The following is a 19064-nucleotide window of genomic DNA, read 5'->3' as shown; positions in this document are numbered from 1 at the left end:
CAGTTTATGTTTTATTATCTTATACTGATGCGATGTTTATTGCCGCTTGTGTAAATGTTACTAGTGATTTGTACATTGGTTAGGGCTTGCTGAGGATCCACCTGCTGGAAGCCCGTAGCCTTGTGGCCAAAGACAACATGATGATGGTCAAAGGCAAGAGCGACCCCTACGTGAACATCACTGTAGGCCGTGCTGCATTCAAGAGCCACGTGATCAAAGAAAACCTCAACCCCACCTGGAACGAAATGTATGAGGTATGAACCTGCTACATTACTGCCTTTTATTTACTGCACTGCATTATTTATATGTTATAGTGATGTTTTGCTGTTTTGAGCAGGTGGTGTTAAAAGCTGAGAGCGCACGGGAGATCAACGTGGAAGCATTTGATAAGGACTTGGACTCTGATGATTTCCTCGGCAGGTGAGTGTTACACAGTCCAGTTGTGTTGTTAAATCAGTAACTCGTGTAAAGATAAGAGCGGCAGAAGCAGATGCAGGGCAGGTTTAAAGTGGCAAAACCACTGCTGGGACCATTTTCAGGTTACATTTATGTGCTGAATATGCAGGAAGTGAATGTTCTTCTTCTTTTCCTATCCCATGTTTTTTACTGTAGAAATTTACATCCAGACTTGAAAGCTTGTTTTAAAGGGATATTTCAGGATTTTTGACATAGGGCCTCATTTCCTAGTTATCCAGAGTTATGTTGATTTCTGGAGATATTTCTATTTCTAAATGCATGCAGTCGATTCAAGAGTTTAGTGGCGCTAGGCTAGAGCATGTCTATGGTAACTAGTAGCCTGCATTAAAAACAGTCTGACCCGAGCACAGTGCACCTGAGGCAAATCACTTATAACACCAGACTACCCATATAAATGTCTGTGTTGACTGAATCATTTTTTAAATCTAACTATTTTGCATTTAAAATAACTTATATTTGAGCGGCATCAGCTTCCTGGTTGTAGCTACGCAGCGGCGGAGTGATCTGCTAGGTTACCGGATCTACAGTAGTTTGTTTACCTGCGGCCGACATTACTACACAAGGAATTCACCAAGGAGCTTTCTACAAATCAACGTTTGGGGGACGACCCCATGATTTTGAAGAGGTTTTTAATGCAGGCTACTAGTTACCATAGACATGCGCTAGCCTAGCACCACTAAACTCTTCAAATATAAGGACTGCATGAATTAAAAAATATGTATATCTCCAGAAATCAACAACACTCTGGATAACTATGAAATGAGGCCCTATGTCAAAAATCCTGAAATATCCCTTTAATGTCTTTTAGGAAATAGCAAAAAGAGAAGTTGTCTTAAAGTTATGAGTCCGCTTTGCTAGAGTGGAGGGAAGTAGCAAACATATAAAATGGTTCAGTATAAGACTGAGACAAAGAAGCTCTTTACAGAATGAAACACAGAACCAAACTAAAATATGAAAAGCAAGAACAGTCAGGAATACATATGTTTCATTTACAAAATCCAAGTCACAAATAGACAAAGTGAAAAGACACAAAGAGACACAGAGCAAAGCAAAGATGTTCTTTAACTTGTACTTTCCCTGTGATTTGTTGGTGTGATACACTCTCAGTATCTTACATCTAGAACCGTTAACTTATGTTTTTCTTTTACAGGTTCAGTGTTAGCTTGAGGGATGTGATCAGGTCTCAATACACCGACCAGGTTTGTAAATCTTTTGCTGACATGATGTGATATCTCTACATATACAAGTGCTTTTGCTTACATGATGCATTAACCGTCCTTCCCAGTGGTTCACTCTGAATGATGTCAAGTCCGGGCGCATTCACCTCGTTTTAGAGTGGGTCCCGACTGTCACCGACCCAACTCGACTGGACCAGGTTAGACCTTTGCCACTGAAGAGAGCTAATCTAAACAAGTCAGAAATCGGTTTGGACTAGTTAAAAGTACTTGTGAATATTCTGTCCATTATTGACTCATGTATTTCTCCGTAACTCTGCCTTCCCGGTGTCACCAAGGCCTTGTTTAAGCACTGTTGATAAAATGCAGTCTGGTCACATTCCTGCACGCCACGCTAATAACGAAACTATTTTGGAAAGGTGTACTGGTCTGTCGGCTTTATCTATTATTGAAGGGTGAAAGGGGGTGAAGAGCGGGAAGAGTAAAAAATTCAGCAATAATAATAAGAAATAACATTTTATTGATGGAAACTATTGTGTTGTCCAGATTCTGCAGCTCCAGTCTGTGCAAACGTACCAAAACAAGACGGTACTCTCGGCCGCTCTGCTGTTTGTCCATTTGGAGAGAGCTCATTCACTGCCCGTAAGTCACATGGTATTTGTTTGCATACACATATACTTTACAACAAATACAAAAAAAAATAGTATTACTCTATTGTGTCCAGCTGAAGAAAAGTGGAAAGGAACCCAAAGCCGGAGCAGAGCTTGCTGTTGGGCAAACTTCATTCAAATCCAAGGTAAAGCGCGATGCAAAAACAGATCTGTTACAATGGGGATGCAATATTGGATTACAGGGAACGTTTATATAATATTATTTCTCTTTAGTTGTGTGAGCGCACATCCAACCCTGAGTGGAATGACTCTTTCTACTTCAGTATCAAGGATCCCAAAAGTGACATGCTGATAGTGAAGGCAAGTCTTTATCTAGCTCAGTCCATTAACTTGCTCAGGGTTAATTAACACATACCTTTTTCCTCCTCCTGCAGTTGTCGAGTGGTTGGGAGCAGCCCATGGGCTCTCTGGTGATCCCGGTCCGGTCTCTGCTCTCTGAACCCGAGCTGGTCCTGGATCAGTGGTTTCCTCTGGACGGAGCCTTGGCTCAGAGTCAGCTCCTGCTCAGGGCTCAACTCAAGGTACACAGCCGTGGATATGCAAAGTTGTAGATGTTGCTGACTGACTAACCATCTGACTAAACTGTTAATTGTACTTAAGTATGATGTGATAAAACTATGTTAGTGCAATTTATGGAAAATGTTGCTCAAGAAAAGTCATTGTTACCCACCTGAATGAATCATCCTTCTATGCCATTAAAAAGTCAAATGTTGTGCTAGATCCTGGACTCCAGTCTGGTGGACCTGATGTTGTCTGGGACTCTGCCTTCTGCCTCTGGAAACGGTCAGGTGAAGATATCTCTGTCGTACGCTGCTCCGGAGAGGAAGCTCGTCGTCACGGTGCATGAATGCAGGTTAGACTCAAATAAACTGGACTTCAAATATCTTGTAGAAGCCAAAAAAGTAACACACATGGGTATTTTATTACATGTTATCAATACTCAAGAAAAATGTGTTGAAAAATATTGACAGTTTCCAAGCAAGTGTCATTGGCATTATCTTAAATACTTTTATTGTCTATGCTTACTTCAGAAACTTCCCAGTGCGGTTTAAGGTAGTGTCAAGTCATGTTTTCGCAGGGACTTGCTGTCTCAGAGTAAGGACGGAGTGGACAGCTACGTCTCTCTCATGCTGCTCCCGGACAAAAGCAAATCCGCGAAAAGAAAAACAGCAGTGAAGAAGAAAGTCCTGGACCCGGAGTTCAATGAGAGGTAAATGAAACGACTTCCTGCATTTCATTTCTTGACATGTAGTCTCATCTTGTCACGATAACACAGCTTCGAGTATGACGTTTCGTTGGAAGAGGCCAGGCAGCGGCGCCTCGGTGTTTCCGTGAAGAACAGCGGCTCCTTCAGAGGGCCTGATGTGATCGGACAGGTACAAGTGCTCTGCAAATGGACGCTGATGCGAGTGGGACGTGCACAGTTATTAACATGACGCCTATGTTCACGCAGGTTCAGATTGAGTTAGCTGAAGTGAACCTGACGCCTGGAGTTACTCAGTGGTGAGAGCAAACTTTCCTGCAACAACACTGATCACAAACTCTTGTTGTGGGGCTGTCCATTTTGTGACTTGTGAATTTTGACACAATCTCAAGTTATGCAGCAACTTTTTCTTCATAAAATTGCCACTTAACTTGTGTAAAACTACAATAAATACCCACAGGCCTACATTTCCCCATCATACTAAGTAATACTTTGGAATAAATATATAAACATGTCATAAAAATGCTCATTAGCCCCAACACAAATTGCATTTCTGTGCCTCATTTCTCTCCTCTCTGTCTTCCAGGTTCACTTTGAAGGATGAAGCTGAATAATCTGTCTGACTTTGCTGTTTGTTGATTCCCTATTGCAACATTGCACTGTGCCACGCCTACAGCAACTCACCCCGATGCCTTTCTCCCCCGGCCTCTGTATCTGCACCTTTACCCAGCAGCTCTGTGTCATGGCCCAGCCACATTTTAAAGTGCACCTGTTCATTGAGTAACGTAGACGTCCCGTAGGGTCTATTAGACGGACCGAGACGAAGGTGTGTTTAGTTTGAACCTAATCTACAACTATAACACAAATCCATTCAGTGCAAGTGGCTTTATTTTGTGGTGATTTGCCGATGGCCAGGTGTACCTAATGATGTGGCCAGCCAATATATCCACCAAAGAAAACCACGCTATCCAAGCTGTACAATGGTCAAACTGCTCTTGAAGACAGCGACTGAAGTTTTACCGTGAAGAAGTAATGATTAAAAGTATTTAATTTGCTGCAAAAAGCATAAAAATGACATATTGTTGCCATTTCAGTATTTGAAGAATAAAGCAGTAGATGAAGGATTTTTTTTTTTATATATACAGTATATATTTTATTTGGAACTGTTTCCCATGTTTTGAGACTGTTACTACATGAGTTTTGTGTATATTGGTCATAAAGAGATTGAGCTATTATTTGGAAAGATCAGATTGTGAATGTATTGTTCGAAGGGATGTACCAAAAAAAATAAAAGTACATTTGCACACTCACTGGAGTAAGTAAGTTTATAGTAATGTAAGTTACTAGTATGTAGTAAGGCAAGTACAAGGAAGTAGAGGCAATGTGAGTACTGAAGTAATCTGATCTGGGCAGGGCGACACCACCTCATGACATCAGCAGGTGTAACGGAATGTTTTGGGCTCCTGAGAATTAGACTGAAGCCTGAGCAAAACTTTACTACTAACTTACTACTTTAACTCCAGGTATGTCTCTGATGAAGGAACATGAATCAGCTGCTGTCTGTGGTTTAACTAAGACACTCGGGCGACTACTGAATGGGTTGCCTTAACCTCTTCACCGAGAGCATTTTCTCCATTTCAGCTTTACCCAAATCCATAAGGTCCCTAAGCCTATAGGCCAGCGTAATGCCTCATTTGAAAGCTAAGACCTACAAAGCTCATCTAAATGGATCTTTTTCTTCATTTTTTTTTTTTTGCTGGGTTTTCATAAGATTCTTGCCACACTTTCATCCATCCATCCATTTTCTTCCACAACAGTTTTGTCACTTTTCGGTCACTCTTGTTGCATTTTCGTCACATATTTTGGTCACTTTTACATCGCTTTTTTTGTCACGTTTTTATTGCTCTTTTGTTGTTATGACACTTTGTTCAAGGAGCTTTTAGATTTGGGTAAAGTGGAGAAAATGTGCTCGGTTCAGGTGGGGGTTAAGCCGCAACCACAAGAACAAGAGTAGGCTGTGTGAACGTGCCATTTGAAAGATAAGAACTTCACGTACTCAGTGAGCTTTACTGGCTAGTCCTAAGTACTAAGGACTTAATTGGGGACAGGTGCGGGTTTCATTCTGCTTTCTGGTCCGATAATATTATTAGAGAACCATAAATACAAGTAAACATAGACACTTCAACCTATATGAAAAGCATTTTTGTTTCACGAATAAATAAACACGCCGATAATCAGTAAAATAAATGCTTATTAAGTCATGGGCCTAATGATGGCTTCAAAAAAAAAAAAACTGGTTGAAACCTATTTTTAATTATGGGTTATCTTAGACAAGTCAGAAATAAACCTATGCTAAGATACTTCAATTTGATAAAGGTTAGTGCTAGATCGTCTGCTCCGGAGGGACGGTCTGCTGTGACTTTGTATAGATCTATGAGTTAGTTTGTCTAAAAATACAAATAATCCTAATCCTAACCCTAATCCTTAACCCCTTAACTCCCGCCTGAACCGAGCACATTTTCTCCAGTTTGGCTTTACCCCAGTCCAAAAGCTTCTGGGGAAAAAGCTGTGAAAATAGCAACAAAACAATGATGGAAATGTGACAAAAAAGTGAGAAAACATTGACAAAAAAGTGACAAAAAATGTATGAAAAAGTGGCAAAAATGTCACAAAATGTCACAAGAAATTGACAAAAAAATGACGAAAAAATAACAAAAATGTGACAAAATATGACAAAAAAATTACCAAAAATTGATTAAAAATTTGACAAAAATTTGACAAAAATGTGATTAAAAATTGACGAAAAAATTGACGAAAAATTGACGAAAAATTGACGAAAAATTGACGAAAATGTGATAAAAAATGAAAAAAACAAAAACAAAAATGTGACAAAAAAGTGACAAAAATTGATTAGAAATTGACGAAAAAATTGACGAAAAAATTACAAAAATATGATAAAAAAAATTACAAAAAAGTTACAAAAATGAGTTGAACACCCATCAAAAAAATGTTGGAAAAAAAATCTTATGACGTGAGGAAAAAGATCCTCTCGGTAAAAACGTCAAATCTACATATTTATTGCGTACTCAAGTGGGCGTGGCCTCGAGGGTGACGTCAGCTCTGTGCACAGTTTCACTTTCGTTGATGCGGAAGAACTGCGTGACTCCTGAGTCCTGCGCACGGTGAGAACATTTCTTTGTTTTTAACGCTTTGCCAGTTCTTTTTTAGCCTTAAAACCCCTACGTAAGTTTCGTAAAGACTCATTTCAATATAAAAGTGAGCTCAAGTAGCTGTTTTGGCAACGCTTTCTGTCGATGTCCGTAAACGAAAGCACAGTCCGTGGTCGAGATACGTCGAGTTAAAAGCATAAAAGCTGCGTCTTAAGTTAATGACGTTTCAAAAATAACGAATGTGCGTTTTTATTTAAGGTTGGACACAATGGCAAGCAACGATGAAGAACCTATGGATGTCGTGAGTATATTTAATGACACATAATCTATAAACTAAAGTGAAAGTATAAAGTGAAAGAAATATTGAAGAACGTAAGATTTCCATTTTTTTTATTGTTCATTTCTGCTTCCCTTAGGATCACACTAAAATACCTCTGCCAAAACAATCTGACGATGCAGCTGTAAGTATGAAAAGAAGTGTGTCATACTTCTACAATAGCCTACTTGGTGTTTTGCAGGTTTGGCAAGTGTGACAAGCTGCCGTGGAAACTTGTACCAAATACTTAATGTGAAAGTCGTCCCAAATGCCTTCAAACGAGTAAAGCAAACTCTAGACAGGGGGTTAGTTATGGTTTCTAGGTTTCAAACTAATGCCAGACAGGGGCGGACTGGCCATATGTCCATTCTGGAGGAGCACAGAAGGGCCACTGGCTCTAGGGCGGCCGGTCCCGCCTCAACCGAGCTTTACCCAAATCTGAAAGCTAAAAAGAAAAGCATCAAAATAGCGAGAAAAAGAGGATGAAAACAAAGCAAAAATGTGCCGGAAAAAGCATTAGAAAATGTGATGAAAAATGTGATGAAAAGTCAACAAAAACATGACAACGAAGCAACGGAAAAAGGAACGGAAACGTGACAGAACCATAACAAAAAAATGAGAAAAAATGTGACAAAAATTCAAGACAAAATGACTAAAATTCAACAAAAATGTGACAAAAATTCAACAAAAAGTGACAAAAATTCAACAAAAAGTGACAAAAATTCAACAAAAAGTGACAAAAAATCAACAAAAATTCAACAAAAATGGACAAAAATTCAACAAAAAGTGACAAAAAATCAACAAAATGTGACAAAAATTCAACAAAATGTGACAAAAATTCAACAAAAATGGACAAAAAGTGACAAAAATTCAACAAAAATTCAACAAAAATTCAACAAAAATTCAACAAAAATGGACAAAAATTCAACAAAAAGTGACAAAAATTCAACAAAAATGGACAAAAATTCAACAAAAAGTGACAAAAAATCAACAAAAAGTGACAAAAATTCAACAAAAAGTGACAAAAATTCAACAAAATGTGACAAAAATTCAACAAAATGTGACAAAAATTCAACAAAAAGTGACAAAAATTCAACAAAATGTGACAAAAATTCAACAAAATGTGACAAAAATTCAACAAAAAGTGACAAAAATTTAACAAAAAGTGACAAAAATTCAACAAAATGTGACAAAAATTCAACAAAATGGACAAAAATTCAACAAAAGTGACAAAAATTTAACAAAAAGCCACAAAAAGTAATGAAGAAACAACAAAACTATGACAAAAAATGCGGTGACTTGACAAAAAGTTGCAATCACTTTGTAGGTCTCCGCTTTCAAATGAGGCGTTACACTGTTGCTCTCCAGCCGAGAAGCTTTTAGATTTGGGTAAAGCCGAACTGGAGAAAATGCGCTCCGTTAAAGGAATAGGCCACCGTTTTTATATACTAAGATATGTTCTTACCTCACTTTAGTCGAGTTAATATATCCCCGTCTGGTCTTTGTCCGTGCGCTCTGTCAGGCAAACGGAGCACATACGCAGCCTCTCCCATATGTGACATAGCTCCGAAAAAGCTCACGATAGAAGCTACCAAGCTCTTCCACGTGTTCCCTATTTAAATAAAGTTACGTGAAGTGTTTTCATGCGAAGTATATTTACACAGAAATGTAACGTGTCGATTTTATAAGCAAATAAAAAGGGGGACTATATTGTGAGGCGTAATGATACGAGGAGCACAGCGTCCGCGTAGTAACTCCTAAAGACTTCCCCCGCTCACTTCCGTCAATAACCTTTAGGAGTTACTGCGCGGACGTTTTACTCCTCGTATCATTACGCCTCACAATATAGTCTCCCTTTTTATTTGCTTATAAAATCGACACGTTACATTTCTGTGTAAATATACTTCGCATGAAAACACTTCACGTAACTTTATTTAAATAGGGAACACGTGGAAGAGCTTGGTAGCTTCTATCGTGAGCTTTTTCGGAGCTATGTCACATATGGGAGAGGCTGCGTATGTGCTCCGTTTGCGTGACAGAGCGCACGGACAAAGACCAGACGGGGATATATTAACTCGACTAAAGTGAGCTAAGAACATATCTTAGTATATAAAAACGGTGGCCTATTCCTTTAAGGCGGGTGGTAAGTGCACATTTACGCTAATTTGGGCCAGGCTGGTCAGAGTCCAGGGCTGTTTTTCAGTCCCAGTCCGCTCCTGATTCCAGATCATCCTCCAAGCGGACAGAGCTGAAGTTCACCAGCCAAGCCCACCACAGTAGATTTGATGAACGTGATTGTCACATAAAAGTGTCCTGACTGTCCAGTTGCATTGTTTTTATAGCTAGAATAAAACAGCACTATAACTAATGATTTTGAGTAAACATGCTTGCACATTTTCTTTTAGAATGATTATGCTGAACTCAAAGTGAGGCTGTGGTCGCCCGAAGAGATTGAGCCAAAGAAATTCAAATTTGTCATAACCAGGACTCTGCAGAGCTTGGCCAACAACAATGAAATCAAAGGAGAGTTTACAGCCACTGAGATCTCAGACGATGGGAAGACGGCGGTCATACAAGTAAAACCTGCTGCTGGTAAAGTGTACAGTATTTGATCTAATATAAAAATAATGTTTGACAGTTTTTAGCTAATTAAATTAATCAGATGTGGCTATTTTAAAGATAATTATTCAATGTTTTAATTGATTTAGGTGCTTTATATATTTATTGTCCATTGTAAAAATAAAGTTTTTTTCCCTTTTTTTTCAATGTTTGAAATGATAATTTAAAAGTGTATTTCTAATGTACTTTCCAGCCGATATTTGTAGCTTTGAATTGTAATTTGTATTACTTTTCTCTTCTGAAAGCTCTCCAAGAGCTGCTGAGCCTGAGTGGTAAAGTATTGGACTCCAAAGAAAAAAAGAAATTTTCAATAACAGCAATTAAGCAGGAGGAGCAAACTCAAGAGCACAAGAAACCGTCTGGGGATCGTTCCTTTCCCACACCGCGAAAGGCACACAATGTGAGCCCCAGATTTGTTTCACGTGTACATAAAATGCACTTGGGTTGTAAAACTCTTGTAATTGACAGTTTTTTTAATTCCCTTCGTCAAGGGTTCAGAGGAATCGAGCGATAAGAGTTCTCCCACAGATGATGCCAGCCAATATCCTTTTCTCGTTGCTTTGGGTCCTTATTGGTACATGAAGAACATCTACCCAGACAAGATACGAGACATAGAGAAAAAAAATGGCGTCAAAATCACTGAAGTTGTGACTGTGACAATCAGTGCAGACAAGAAAAACGCAAACTCAAAAAGGGCCTCAGAGGAGTTCACAGAGCTTGTCCAAAACTGCTGTAAAGAATCTGGTAGCCTCTCTATTCCTCTCAAGAAAGTAGGTCTTGATGAGCTGAAAGAAACGCTGAAATACCTCAAAACGACAGACGGCAAATGCCAAATTACAATCTCTTCCGAGGAAATCACTATCTTTGGGCCACCACAGTATAAAGTCGCAATTGGCAAGTCGCTCCAAAAAAGCACTAAGATTAGCACAAGTTTGACCGACTATGAAAACTATGACTCAAAGATCAACACAAATGTCACTGATGTGGAGCGAATGGAGCTTGGCAGAAGTAGCATCATGAGACAAGAAAATGCTTCTGACAAATATCGCAAATCTCCTGATCGAATTAAAATTACTTCAAGCTTTAAAGACCTGTTTGTCAGTGATGGGTTGCCAATTGAAGATCACTACTGGGAAGTCATTACAAATCTACACATGACGGAATTTGACAATATCCAGAAGAAGTTCAACGTGAGCTTCCGAGATTCAGACACCACTCGCGGCAAAAAAATGATCAAAGTCCGTTACAATAAACAAGAAAAGAACATGTCGATGGAGAGCCACGCCATCAGAGCGCTGCTTCGACTCTACCAGAAGGTGACGCGGTCCAAATTGATGCAAACCAATGGGTCTTTCGATGATGACGATAAAGAGGAGGATTTGTACACGGCACATGGAGATATAAATGGAGCCACTGGAAAAACATCCAAAGATGGAGGAAGAGACAAGAATAGCAAAGGGCTGACAGAAGAGGGCGCTAAGAAAAAGTCAAGAGAGGCGGAAGCTAAGAGGGATGAGAAGGAAGAAGAAACTTGTCCAGTGTGCATGGATGTGTTCACCAATAAGACCAAGTTAGAGAAATGCAAACATGAATTTTGTAAGGATTGCTTGGAGCGTTCGGTTAAAAGTATGGGCCCCACGTGTCCAGTCTGCAAAGATGTGTTCGGTTTAGTGGAAGGAGACCAGCCTGACGGAAAAATGATATGGCATAAGAATCGTTTTAACCTCCCGGGGTTTGGTTCCTGCGGCACCATAGAAATCCAGTATAACATTCCACCTGGAACTCAGACGGTAATTTACTATTTAACCATGTTCATGTTGGCAAAGCTTTTATTTTTAACATATTTGTTTAAAACAAACAAATTCTCCCTGTACATTGTGCCACTGTATTTAAATACTTACATTGATGTTAGAAAGTATAGTATATCTTTGTACTTTTATTGGTCTACAAAAAAATCTTTCATCCTAAGCTGAGTGTCTAATAATCCATATGAGCCCTTAATGAGACTTAGTGGTCTTTACAACAATAATTAGACCTGTCTTAGGGTATTAAAATCCATGAATACCAAGTTACAGGAGCAAAGATAACAAAGTATTTAGATTTGTTGATCACATTTAACTTTTGAACAAATCGTTGTTTTGCAGGCTAAACACCCCAATCCTGGGAAGTGGCATCATGGAGCACAAAGAACAGCGTATCTACCAGACAACAGAGAGGGCAATGAGGTGTTGATGCTGTTGAAGAAAGCCTTTGACCAAAAGCTGATCTTCACTGTCGGGACGTCCAGAACGTCTGGAGCAGAGAATATGGTCACATGGAATGACATTCACCACAAGACAAACACACAGGGCGGACCAGAGGGGTATGTGTTGAATGTTTTCACAGATAGAAATTGTCCACTGAATAAAAATGTACACACCTTTCTCCTTATTCCAGATATGGTTATCCTGATCCTGATTATCTGAGCAGAGTCAAGGATGAGCTGAAGGCCAAAGGCATCAAGTGATCAACCCATCTTCTGCTTCAATACAAATAACTGCATAATATTTGAGACGTTATTCTTGAATTTACCACGTACTTTGGAATCAAGTTTTTTCCTACACTGTCAAAAAGAGCTTTGTCCTTTTAGGTGAAAACGGCTATTGCTGTTATGTGCCTTCTGTACCTTTAAATAATCTTAATAATTGTTAGGTTCTGATAGTTTAGTGAAGTGATTCTTCCCAGAGCTGTTGTGCAGGGCACAGGTGAATCTCCACACACCAAACTCCAGCCATGATCACTTGGACTGATCCCAGCCTGGATAAATGAAGAAGGTTGCTTGGGAAAGCACATCGGCAATGTAATGTTAAGCCATGATGCTACAAGAGACAGAAATTGAAACGGCATGATAACTCTTCACGATTCATTGCTTTAATTGTATTTGGCTCAGAAGTGACTTTGATTTATGTTGAAACCGATTTGTAGCTATTTATGTGCTTTGATCTATTATTGTTGTAATGTCAGGATAAAGTACACACTAACGGCACCTTAACTTCTGTACTATTTGTGAAGGACTGTTCTCCAAATGATGACGCACATACTGCAGTTGCTGTTATAGCTTTAGATTATGGTTTGAGTTGTGAATAGTGTAGCTATTGTGCACAGGTCTGTGAATCTCCACATACTGAACTCCAGCCATGATCGCCTTGATTTGCTCCCCAGACTAAATAAATACAGAAGGTTGTGTTACAAAGCACATTGTGTTATTAAATGTGTTCAACTATCCACTAGGCCTGTTTGCAATGAAACAAACACACACACACCACTGCAACTTGATTTCTGTACAATTTTTAAATTTTATTTATAACAATATCTGTTTTAGTTTGTAAAGTACTCCAGCGAAAATGAAAGAATACTCTGTTTCCAGGAGAAAGTCTGAGCCTCCATGCATCGTGTACTATAAAAGCTATGTGTCAACTTTCATTAAAAAACACAGCGAGGATCGATCAAAAACAAGTCTGAAAATGCACGACTCACTTTAGGTCAAATGATTGTACTCCTTGTTCGACTAAAAGACATTAAAAACAGGACTTGCGGACAATCAAATTAAAAAACGAAGGTACATTACGGGGTGACGTCACTTCGCACATGCGCTAAAACATGGTGGATGGTTTCATTCTGGACAATAAGCAGCATTTTGGGACAAAGAGGCTAAAAGGACATAGGAGCGACCACAATGGCAGCAGTTTTAGCAGCAACAGGCCACACAGAAAGAAAATAATAGGGAGATCAACCCACAGAGAAAAACCTTGAGGGCTGGACAATAAAGCTATTTTATTTCCAATTTTGTCCATGGTAGTATTGATTAACACAAGTTTGTCACATAAATACATGACTGGATTTCTGCTCAAATACAATTTATATTCTGTCAAAACAGCGTATATGGCGACGTGAAAACAGGAAGTGACCTCCCTCTCTCCTGGTGCAGCTGAATTGTTTGCCTTTTCCAGTGAATTGTTTGCCTTTTTCAGCAAACCACGTTGTTTTTCTGGATACTTTTGAACGTCTTTACCGTGTTTTTGTGGAGGTTTGGTGGATTTGTTTACTTTGAGAGACCAAAATGGTCCTGAAGAAAGCAGCTTTTTGAAGGTAAACAAACTGCTGGCTTATCAGCTAAACCCATTTGAGATCTACAAACATCTTCTTCTGGGACACTGAACAGTGAAGAGGCACCAAGAGCCCCCACACCTGCAGCACGGAGGAGGCGTCACAAGAGGAGCTACAGGAAACAACAAAAGGGACCAACGAGGAGATGGTGATAGACTGTGGAGGGAGCTGTGCAGGAGGAAGAGGAAGGACGAGGTGGAGCTGACCAGTGCAGGACACCACGCTCTGAGACAGGGACAAGCCCAGGAGGCGGTGCACCGTTTCAGATGATCAGAGGAGACAGAGGGCAGCTACAGTTTCTCCATCCTCCAAGGTCATGCGGGTGGAGTGGCTGAAGGACAACGAGATCATCGACCCGGCCGAGGACAGGAACTTCTACATCACCGTGGACCATCCTGATCATCAAGCAGGCGCGTCTGTCCCACACGGCCAACTACACCTGTGTGGCCAAGAACATCGTGGCCAAGCGCAAGAGCTCCACCGCCGTGGTCATCATCTACGGATTTCCCATCAACCAGTGCTCCTCCTGTGACCAAAACAGTGAAGATGGCGGCCGCGACACAACCATCTTTCACCAAAGAAAAAAAAAAGAGTGGTGCGCACTGAATGGGTGCTGCAGCCGGATGCTCTCTCATCGAATGCAATTTCTCCATCTGTGAGATCAATAAAGTACCATCTTATCTTATCTTATATTGCTAATATTACTGCTATATTAAACAAAGTTATAGCCTATTTTTTCCTCATACTGTGCAGCCCGAAAACACACAAGACGCAGTAATGCACTTAACACTGAACTGTGGACGAAATTACAAAGTCGCACCACAAAATTTGGCAGAAAATAAAAAAAGTAATAGCGCAGTGACCTCTTCCTCCCTTTCGATACAACAGTGTCCATTAACAACGCCCCATCTACTGAACCTTCAAACCGCCCCCACACACGGAACAAATATATCAAATAATAGGAGCTGAAATTACTTGAATGCAGTTTTGAAATTTGAAAGAAAATGGATCCATTTCTTTATCTGGTCGCACGCGCACAGTTCCAGCTCGCGCACTTGCTTAATCCTCCCTCCCTCCCACTTACAGCGTGCGCACCCTATAGATAAAACTGCGCGTGACACCAGCGCACGGGGAGCTATTGCCCGCACTCGTCCCCCTCTTTATTATTACATGTCTGTTTGATTTATTTTTATTATTCTTTTTTTATGCTCCTGAACTCAAGACATTTTGTTTTGTCGAAAGTGCTGGAACGACGCCTTCGGGAAAAGCCGTAGGTGTTAATAAGAAAGTAGACATCGAGTTTAGGTAATTACTTTCAGACATCAAAGTTAACATGCTGTTGTTTGATCGGTTTTAAAGGTGAACAAAATGGCCTGTAACGTAGAGTCCGCGCATGTAAGTATTTTTTCGATCTATTTGTTCCTATTCTGTCAACATCATGCAAGTAAAAGTGAAAGTAAAAGAACCACTAAAATATGCAAATGTTCCAGGACCATTTTACGATCATGGTTCACTGTGTTTTGAGAGTCCATTTGTGCAGTATGTCTAATTATTCTGAAGATCACAACTCAAAAGTGTCAACACCAAAACAATCTTGCAGTTTAGCCTAGCCTAGCCTGAGGTGCTATGGCTACAAAAAGAGGCTTCATAGTCTTGATTTACAGTCTATGGCAGGGGTGTCCAAAGTGCGGCCCGCGGGCCAAATGTGGCCCTCAGACCAATTTTTGGTGGCCCTCGGGCTGCTTGCTGAATCGGTTCACATCATCAGAGATGGTCCTTTTTATTTAATATGTAATAATTCTACACAATTCTAACCTAACAACTAGCATTTTATTGTGAGACAGAGCTGGCATGAAGGTTTTAAGCTTAAATAAAGGCATGAGGCACAATTTAAACCTCTGCTACTCAAAGGTTTCGTGGAACTAACCACCGACCCATGGCCCTTTACCCCGTGTACGCTCCAATATGTGGCCCCCCCATGAAAAAAGTTTGGACACCCCTGGTTTATGGTCAGACCGGAACTTGTGCAGCATGTCAAGAAAAACGCATGATTCCCTTAAACCAGGGGTGTCCAAACTTTTTTCATGGGGGGCCACCTATTGGAGCATACACGGGGTAAAGGGCCATGGGTCGGTGGTTAGTTCTGCAAAACCTTCGAGTAGCAGAGGTTTAAATTGTGCCTCATGCCTTTATTTATGCTTAAAACCTTCATGCCAGCTCTGTCTCACAATAAAATGCTATTTGTTAGGTTAGAATTGTGTAGAATTATTACATATTAAATAAAAAGGACCATCTCTGATGATGTGAACCGATTCAGCAAGCAGCCCGAGGGCCACCAAAAATTGGTCTGAGGGCCGCATTTGGCCCGCGGGCCACACTTTGGACACCCCTGTCTTAAACAGACTATAAACGAAGACGCTGAACTGAAAACTCATAACTTTGCCCTTTTACATGCTCTTTTATATATATTTTCAAGACTTGTGGAGACACAGCTGAGCTCAAAGTGTCACTGTGGTCACCTGAGGAGATTGAACCAAAGAAATTTAAACATCTCATAACCAGGACCCTGCTGTCCTGGGCCAACAAAAACGGTGTCCCAGTAGACATGATGGACACTGAAATCTCTGAGGACGGGAGAACTGCAGTCATAAGAGTTACACCTCCTGAAGGTAAAGTTGACTGTGTACTTGGTTTAATGTGATAGTTATTAATATCTTTCCTTGTGAAGGGTGAGGATTTAGAATAAGCTTTTGTATATACCACCACCAAATTACAAAATATATCATAACTAGTTTGAAATGCACATGTTAAATGATTTCACTGTCGAACATTATGTAGAGACTGTTCTTATGAAAATGTCAGTCTTCCACATTGTAAACAAAACACATGAATGGTTGTTCACATTCAGTATTTTAATTTTTGTATTATTTTTTTTTCCTTTTTTGAAAGCCGTCCAAGAGCTGCTGTACCTGAGCGGCAAAGAACTGACCACTAAAGAAAGAAAGAAATTTTCAATAACACCATTTACACAAGCAGAATACAAAGCAAATCCAAACAAGGCTTCAGAAGAAGTTACTAAACTAACAAAGTCATGCTCCTGTGAATCTGGTGGCGTCTCTATTCCTCTCGAAAAAGTAGGTCTTGAAGAGCTGACAGAAACGGTGAAATTCCTCAAAACCACCGACCGCAAATGTCATATTACAATTACGTCAGACGAAATCACAGTATTTGGGCCTCGGCAGTATCAAGTCGCAATCAGTAAGTTGCTCCGGTGCACCAAGATCAACACAAATTTCACAGATAAAGAGCGAGAGGAGAGGCCTGGAAAAGATTGCACCAGGATTCACACCAGAAGGTTGACTGAAGAGGTTGTCACAAAGCCAAGAGGTGCTGAAGCTAAGAGGGATGAGAAGGAAGAAGAAACTTGTCCAGTGTGCATGGATGTGTTCACCAATAAGACCACGTTAAAAAAATGCAAACATGAATTTTGTAAGGATTGCTTGGAGCGTTCGGTTAAAAGTATGGGCCCCACGTGTCCAGTCTGCCAAGATGTGTTTGGTTTAGTGGAAGGAAACCAGCCTGATGGAAAAATGATATGGCATAAGAATCGTTCTAACCTCCCGGGGTTTGGTTCCTGCGGCACCATAGAAATCCAGTATAACATTCCACCTGGAACTCAGACGGTAATTTACTTAACTATTTAACCATGGTCATGTTGGCAAAGCTTTTATTTTTATTTAGTAAAAACAAACAAATTCTCCTTGTACGTGGTGCTGTTTAAAATACTTGCATTGATTTACATAAGCTATAGTATAGTATATCTTTGTTTAATGCATTTATGCATTAATTTCACTTGGCTCAGTATAAACCTACAGTATAAGTGGTCTTTACAACAATGATTAGACCTGTCAAAAGGTATTAACCTTGAACAAATCATTGTTTTGCAGGCTAAACATCCCAATCCTGGGAAGTGGCATCATGGAGCACAAAGAACAGCGTATCTACCAGACAACAGAGAGGGCAATGAGGTGTTGTTGTTGTTGAAGAAAGCCTTTGACCAAAAGCTGATCTTCACTGTCGGGACGTCCAGAACGTATGGAGCAGAGAATATGGTCACATGGAATGACATTTCCCATAAGACAAACATCTACGGCGGACCAGAGGGGTATGTGTTGAATGTTTTCACAGATAGAAATTGTCAACTGAATATAAATTGACACACTTTTCTCCTTATTCCAGATATGGTTATCCTGATCCTCATTATCTGAGCAGAGTCAAGGATGAGCTGAAGGCTAAAGGCATCAAGTGATCGACCCATCTTCTGCTTCAATACAAAGAACTGCATAATATTTGTCTCTTAAAGAGAGACGTTATTCTTGAATTTACCACATACTTTGGAATCAGGTTTTTACCTAAACTCAGGCGCAGGTGAATCTCCACACACCAAACTCCAGCCATGATCACTTGGACTGATCCCAGCCTGGATAAATGAAGAAGGTTGCTTGGGAAAGCACATTAGCATTGTAATGTTAAGCCATGATGCTACAAGAGACAGAAATTGGAACAGCATGATTACTCTTCACGATTATTTGCTTTAATTGTATTTGGCTCAGAAGTGACATTGATTTACATTGAAACCGACATGTAGCTATTTATGTACTTTGATCTAGTATTGTTGTAATGTCAGGATAAAGTACACACTAACGGCACCTTAACTTCTGTACTATTTGTGAAGGACTGTTCTCCAAATGATGATGCACATACTGCAGTTGCTGTTATAGCTTTAGATTATGGTTGGAGTTGTGAATAGTGTAGCTTTTGTGCACGGGTCTGTGAATCTCCACATACTGAACTCCAGCCATGATCGCCTTGATTTGCTCCCCGGCCTAAATAAATAGAGAAGGTTGTGTGACAAAGCACATTGTGTTATTAAATGTGTTCAACTATCCACTAGGCCTGTTTGCAATGAAACAAACACACACACACACCACTGCAACTTGATTTCTGTACAATTTTTCAATTTTATTTATAACAATATCTGTTTTAGTTTGTAAAGTACTCCAGCGAAAATGAAAGAATACTCTGTTTCCAGGAGAAAGTCTGAGCCTCCATGCATCGTGTACTATAAAAGCTATGTGTCAACTTTCATTAAAAAACACAGCGAGGATCGATCAAAAACAAGTCTGAAAATGCACGACTCACTTTAGGTCAAATGATTGTACTCCTTGTTCGACTAAAAGACATTAAAAACAGGACTTGCGGACAATCAAATTAAAAAACGAAGGT

General features: G+C 39.9%; 3 protein-coding genes across 3 annotated transcripts in view; all 3 read left to right on the top strand.

Moving 5' to 3' along the window:
* The window catches only part of LOC306979643 (uncharacterized protein), a 28113-nt gene extending 23766 nt beyond the window's left edge, over positions 1 to 4347 (top strand). The window contains exons 40-52 of the mRNA XM_079578676.1: positions 84 to 254; positions 338 to 420; positions 1628 to 1676; positions 1763 to 1852; positions 2199 to 2294; positions 2377 to 2448; positions 2537 to 2623; positions 2671 to 2844; positions 3043 to 3176; positions 3402 to 3533; positions 3600 to 3699; positions 3777 to 3826; positions 4114 to 4347. Of these exons, the coding sequence (XP_079434802.1) occupies positions 84 to 254; positions 338 to 420; positions 1628 to 1676; positions 1763 to 1852; positions 2199 to 2294; positions 2377 to 2448; positions 2537 to 2623; positions 2671 to 2844; positions 3043 to 3176; positions 3402 to 3533; positions 3600 to 3699; positions 3777 to 3826; positions 4114 to 4141 (1266 nt within the window). The 3' untranslated portion in view covers positions 4142 to 4347. The remainder of the gene's footprint in view (positions 1 to 83; positions 255 to 337; positions 421 to 1627; positions 1677 to 1762; positions 1853 to 2198; positions 2295 to 2376; positions 2449 to 2536; positions 2624 to 2670; positions 2845 to 3042; positions 3177 to 3401; positions 3534 to 3599; positions 3700 to 3776; positions 3827 to 4113) is intronic.
* A 2618-nt stretch (positions 4348 to 6965) lies between these two features.
* On the top strand, positions 6966 to 12453 carry LOC306979642 (uncharacterized protein; the record flags this gene model as incomplete). Its single annotated transcript, XM_079578675.1, has 7 exons — positions 6966 to 6998; positions 7114 to 7158; positions 9419 to 9605; positions 9878 to 10032; positions 10124 to 11422; positions 11777 to 11994; positions 12069 to 12453. 7 exons carry the CDS (start codon positions 6966 to 6968, stop codon positions 12136 to 12138), a joined length of 2007 nt encoding a protein of 668 aa, XP_079434801.1. The 3' UTR covers positions 12139 to 12453.
* Positions 12454 to 16268: 3815 nt separating this feature from the next.
* Positions 16269 to 18192, top strand: LOC306979735 (E3 ubiquitin-protein ligase DTX3L-like). The gene is made up of 4 exons (XM_079578831.1): positions 16269 to 16447; positions 16728 to 17461; positions 17726 to 17943; positions 18018 to 18192. The coding sequence occupies exons 1-4, from the start codon at positions 16384 to 16386 to the stop codon at positions 18085 to 18087; spliced, it is 1086 nt and encodes a 361-aa protein (XP_079434957.1). The 5' UTR covers positions 16269 to 16383; the 3' UTR covers positions 18088 to 18192.
* The last annotated feature ends 872 nt before the right edge of the window (positions 18193 to 19064 follow it).

This window comes from Gobius niger (genome assembly GCF_951799975.1).
Source record: "Gobius niger genome assembly, chromosome: 20".
Taxonomy (NCBI): Eukaryota; Metazoa; Chordata; class Actinopteri; order Gobiiformes; family Gobiidae; genus Gobius; species Gobius niger.
The sequence above is the reverse complement of the archived record's forward strand: the minus strand, read 5'-3'. Positions and strand labels throughout refer to the sequence as shown.

Coding starts and splice junctions, on each gene's coding strand:
- LOC306979735 (XM_079578831.1), top strand. CDS start 16,384: ATGATGGACACTGAAATCTCTGAGGACGGGAGAACTGCAGTCATAAGA. Junction 16,448..16,727: donor AAGAGTTACACCTCCTGAAG/GTAAAGTTGACT, acceptor CTTTTTTGAAAG/CCGTCCAAGAGCTGCTGTAC. Junction 17,462..17,725: donor TTCCACCTGGAACTCAGACG/GTAATTTACTTA, acceptor ATTGTTTTGCAG/GCTAAACATCCCAATCCTGG.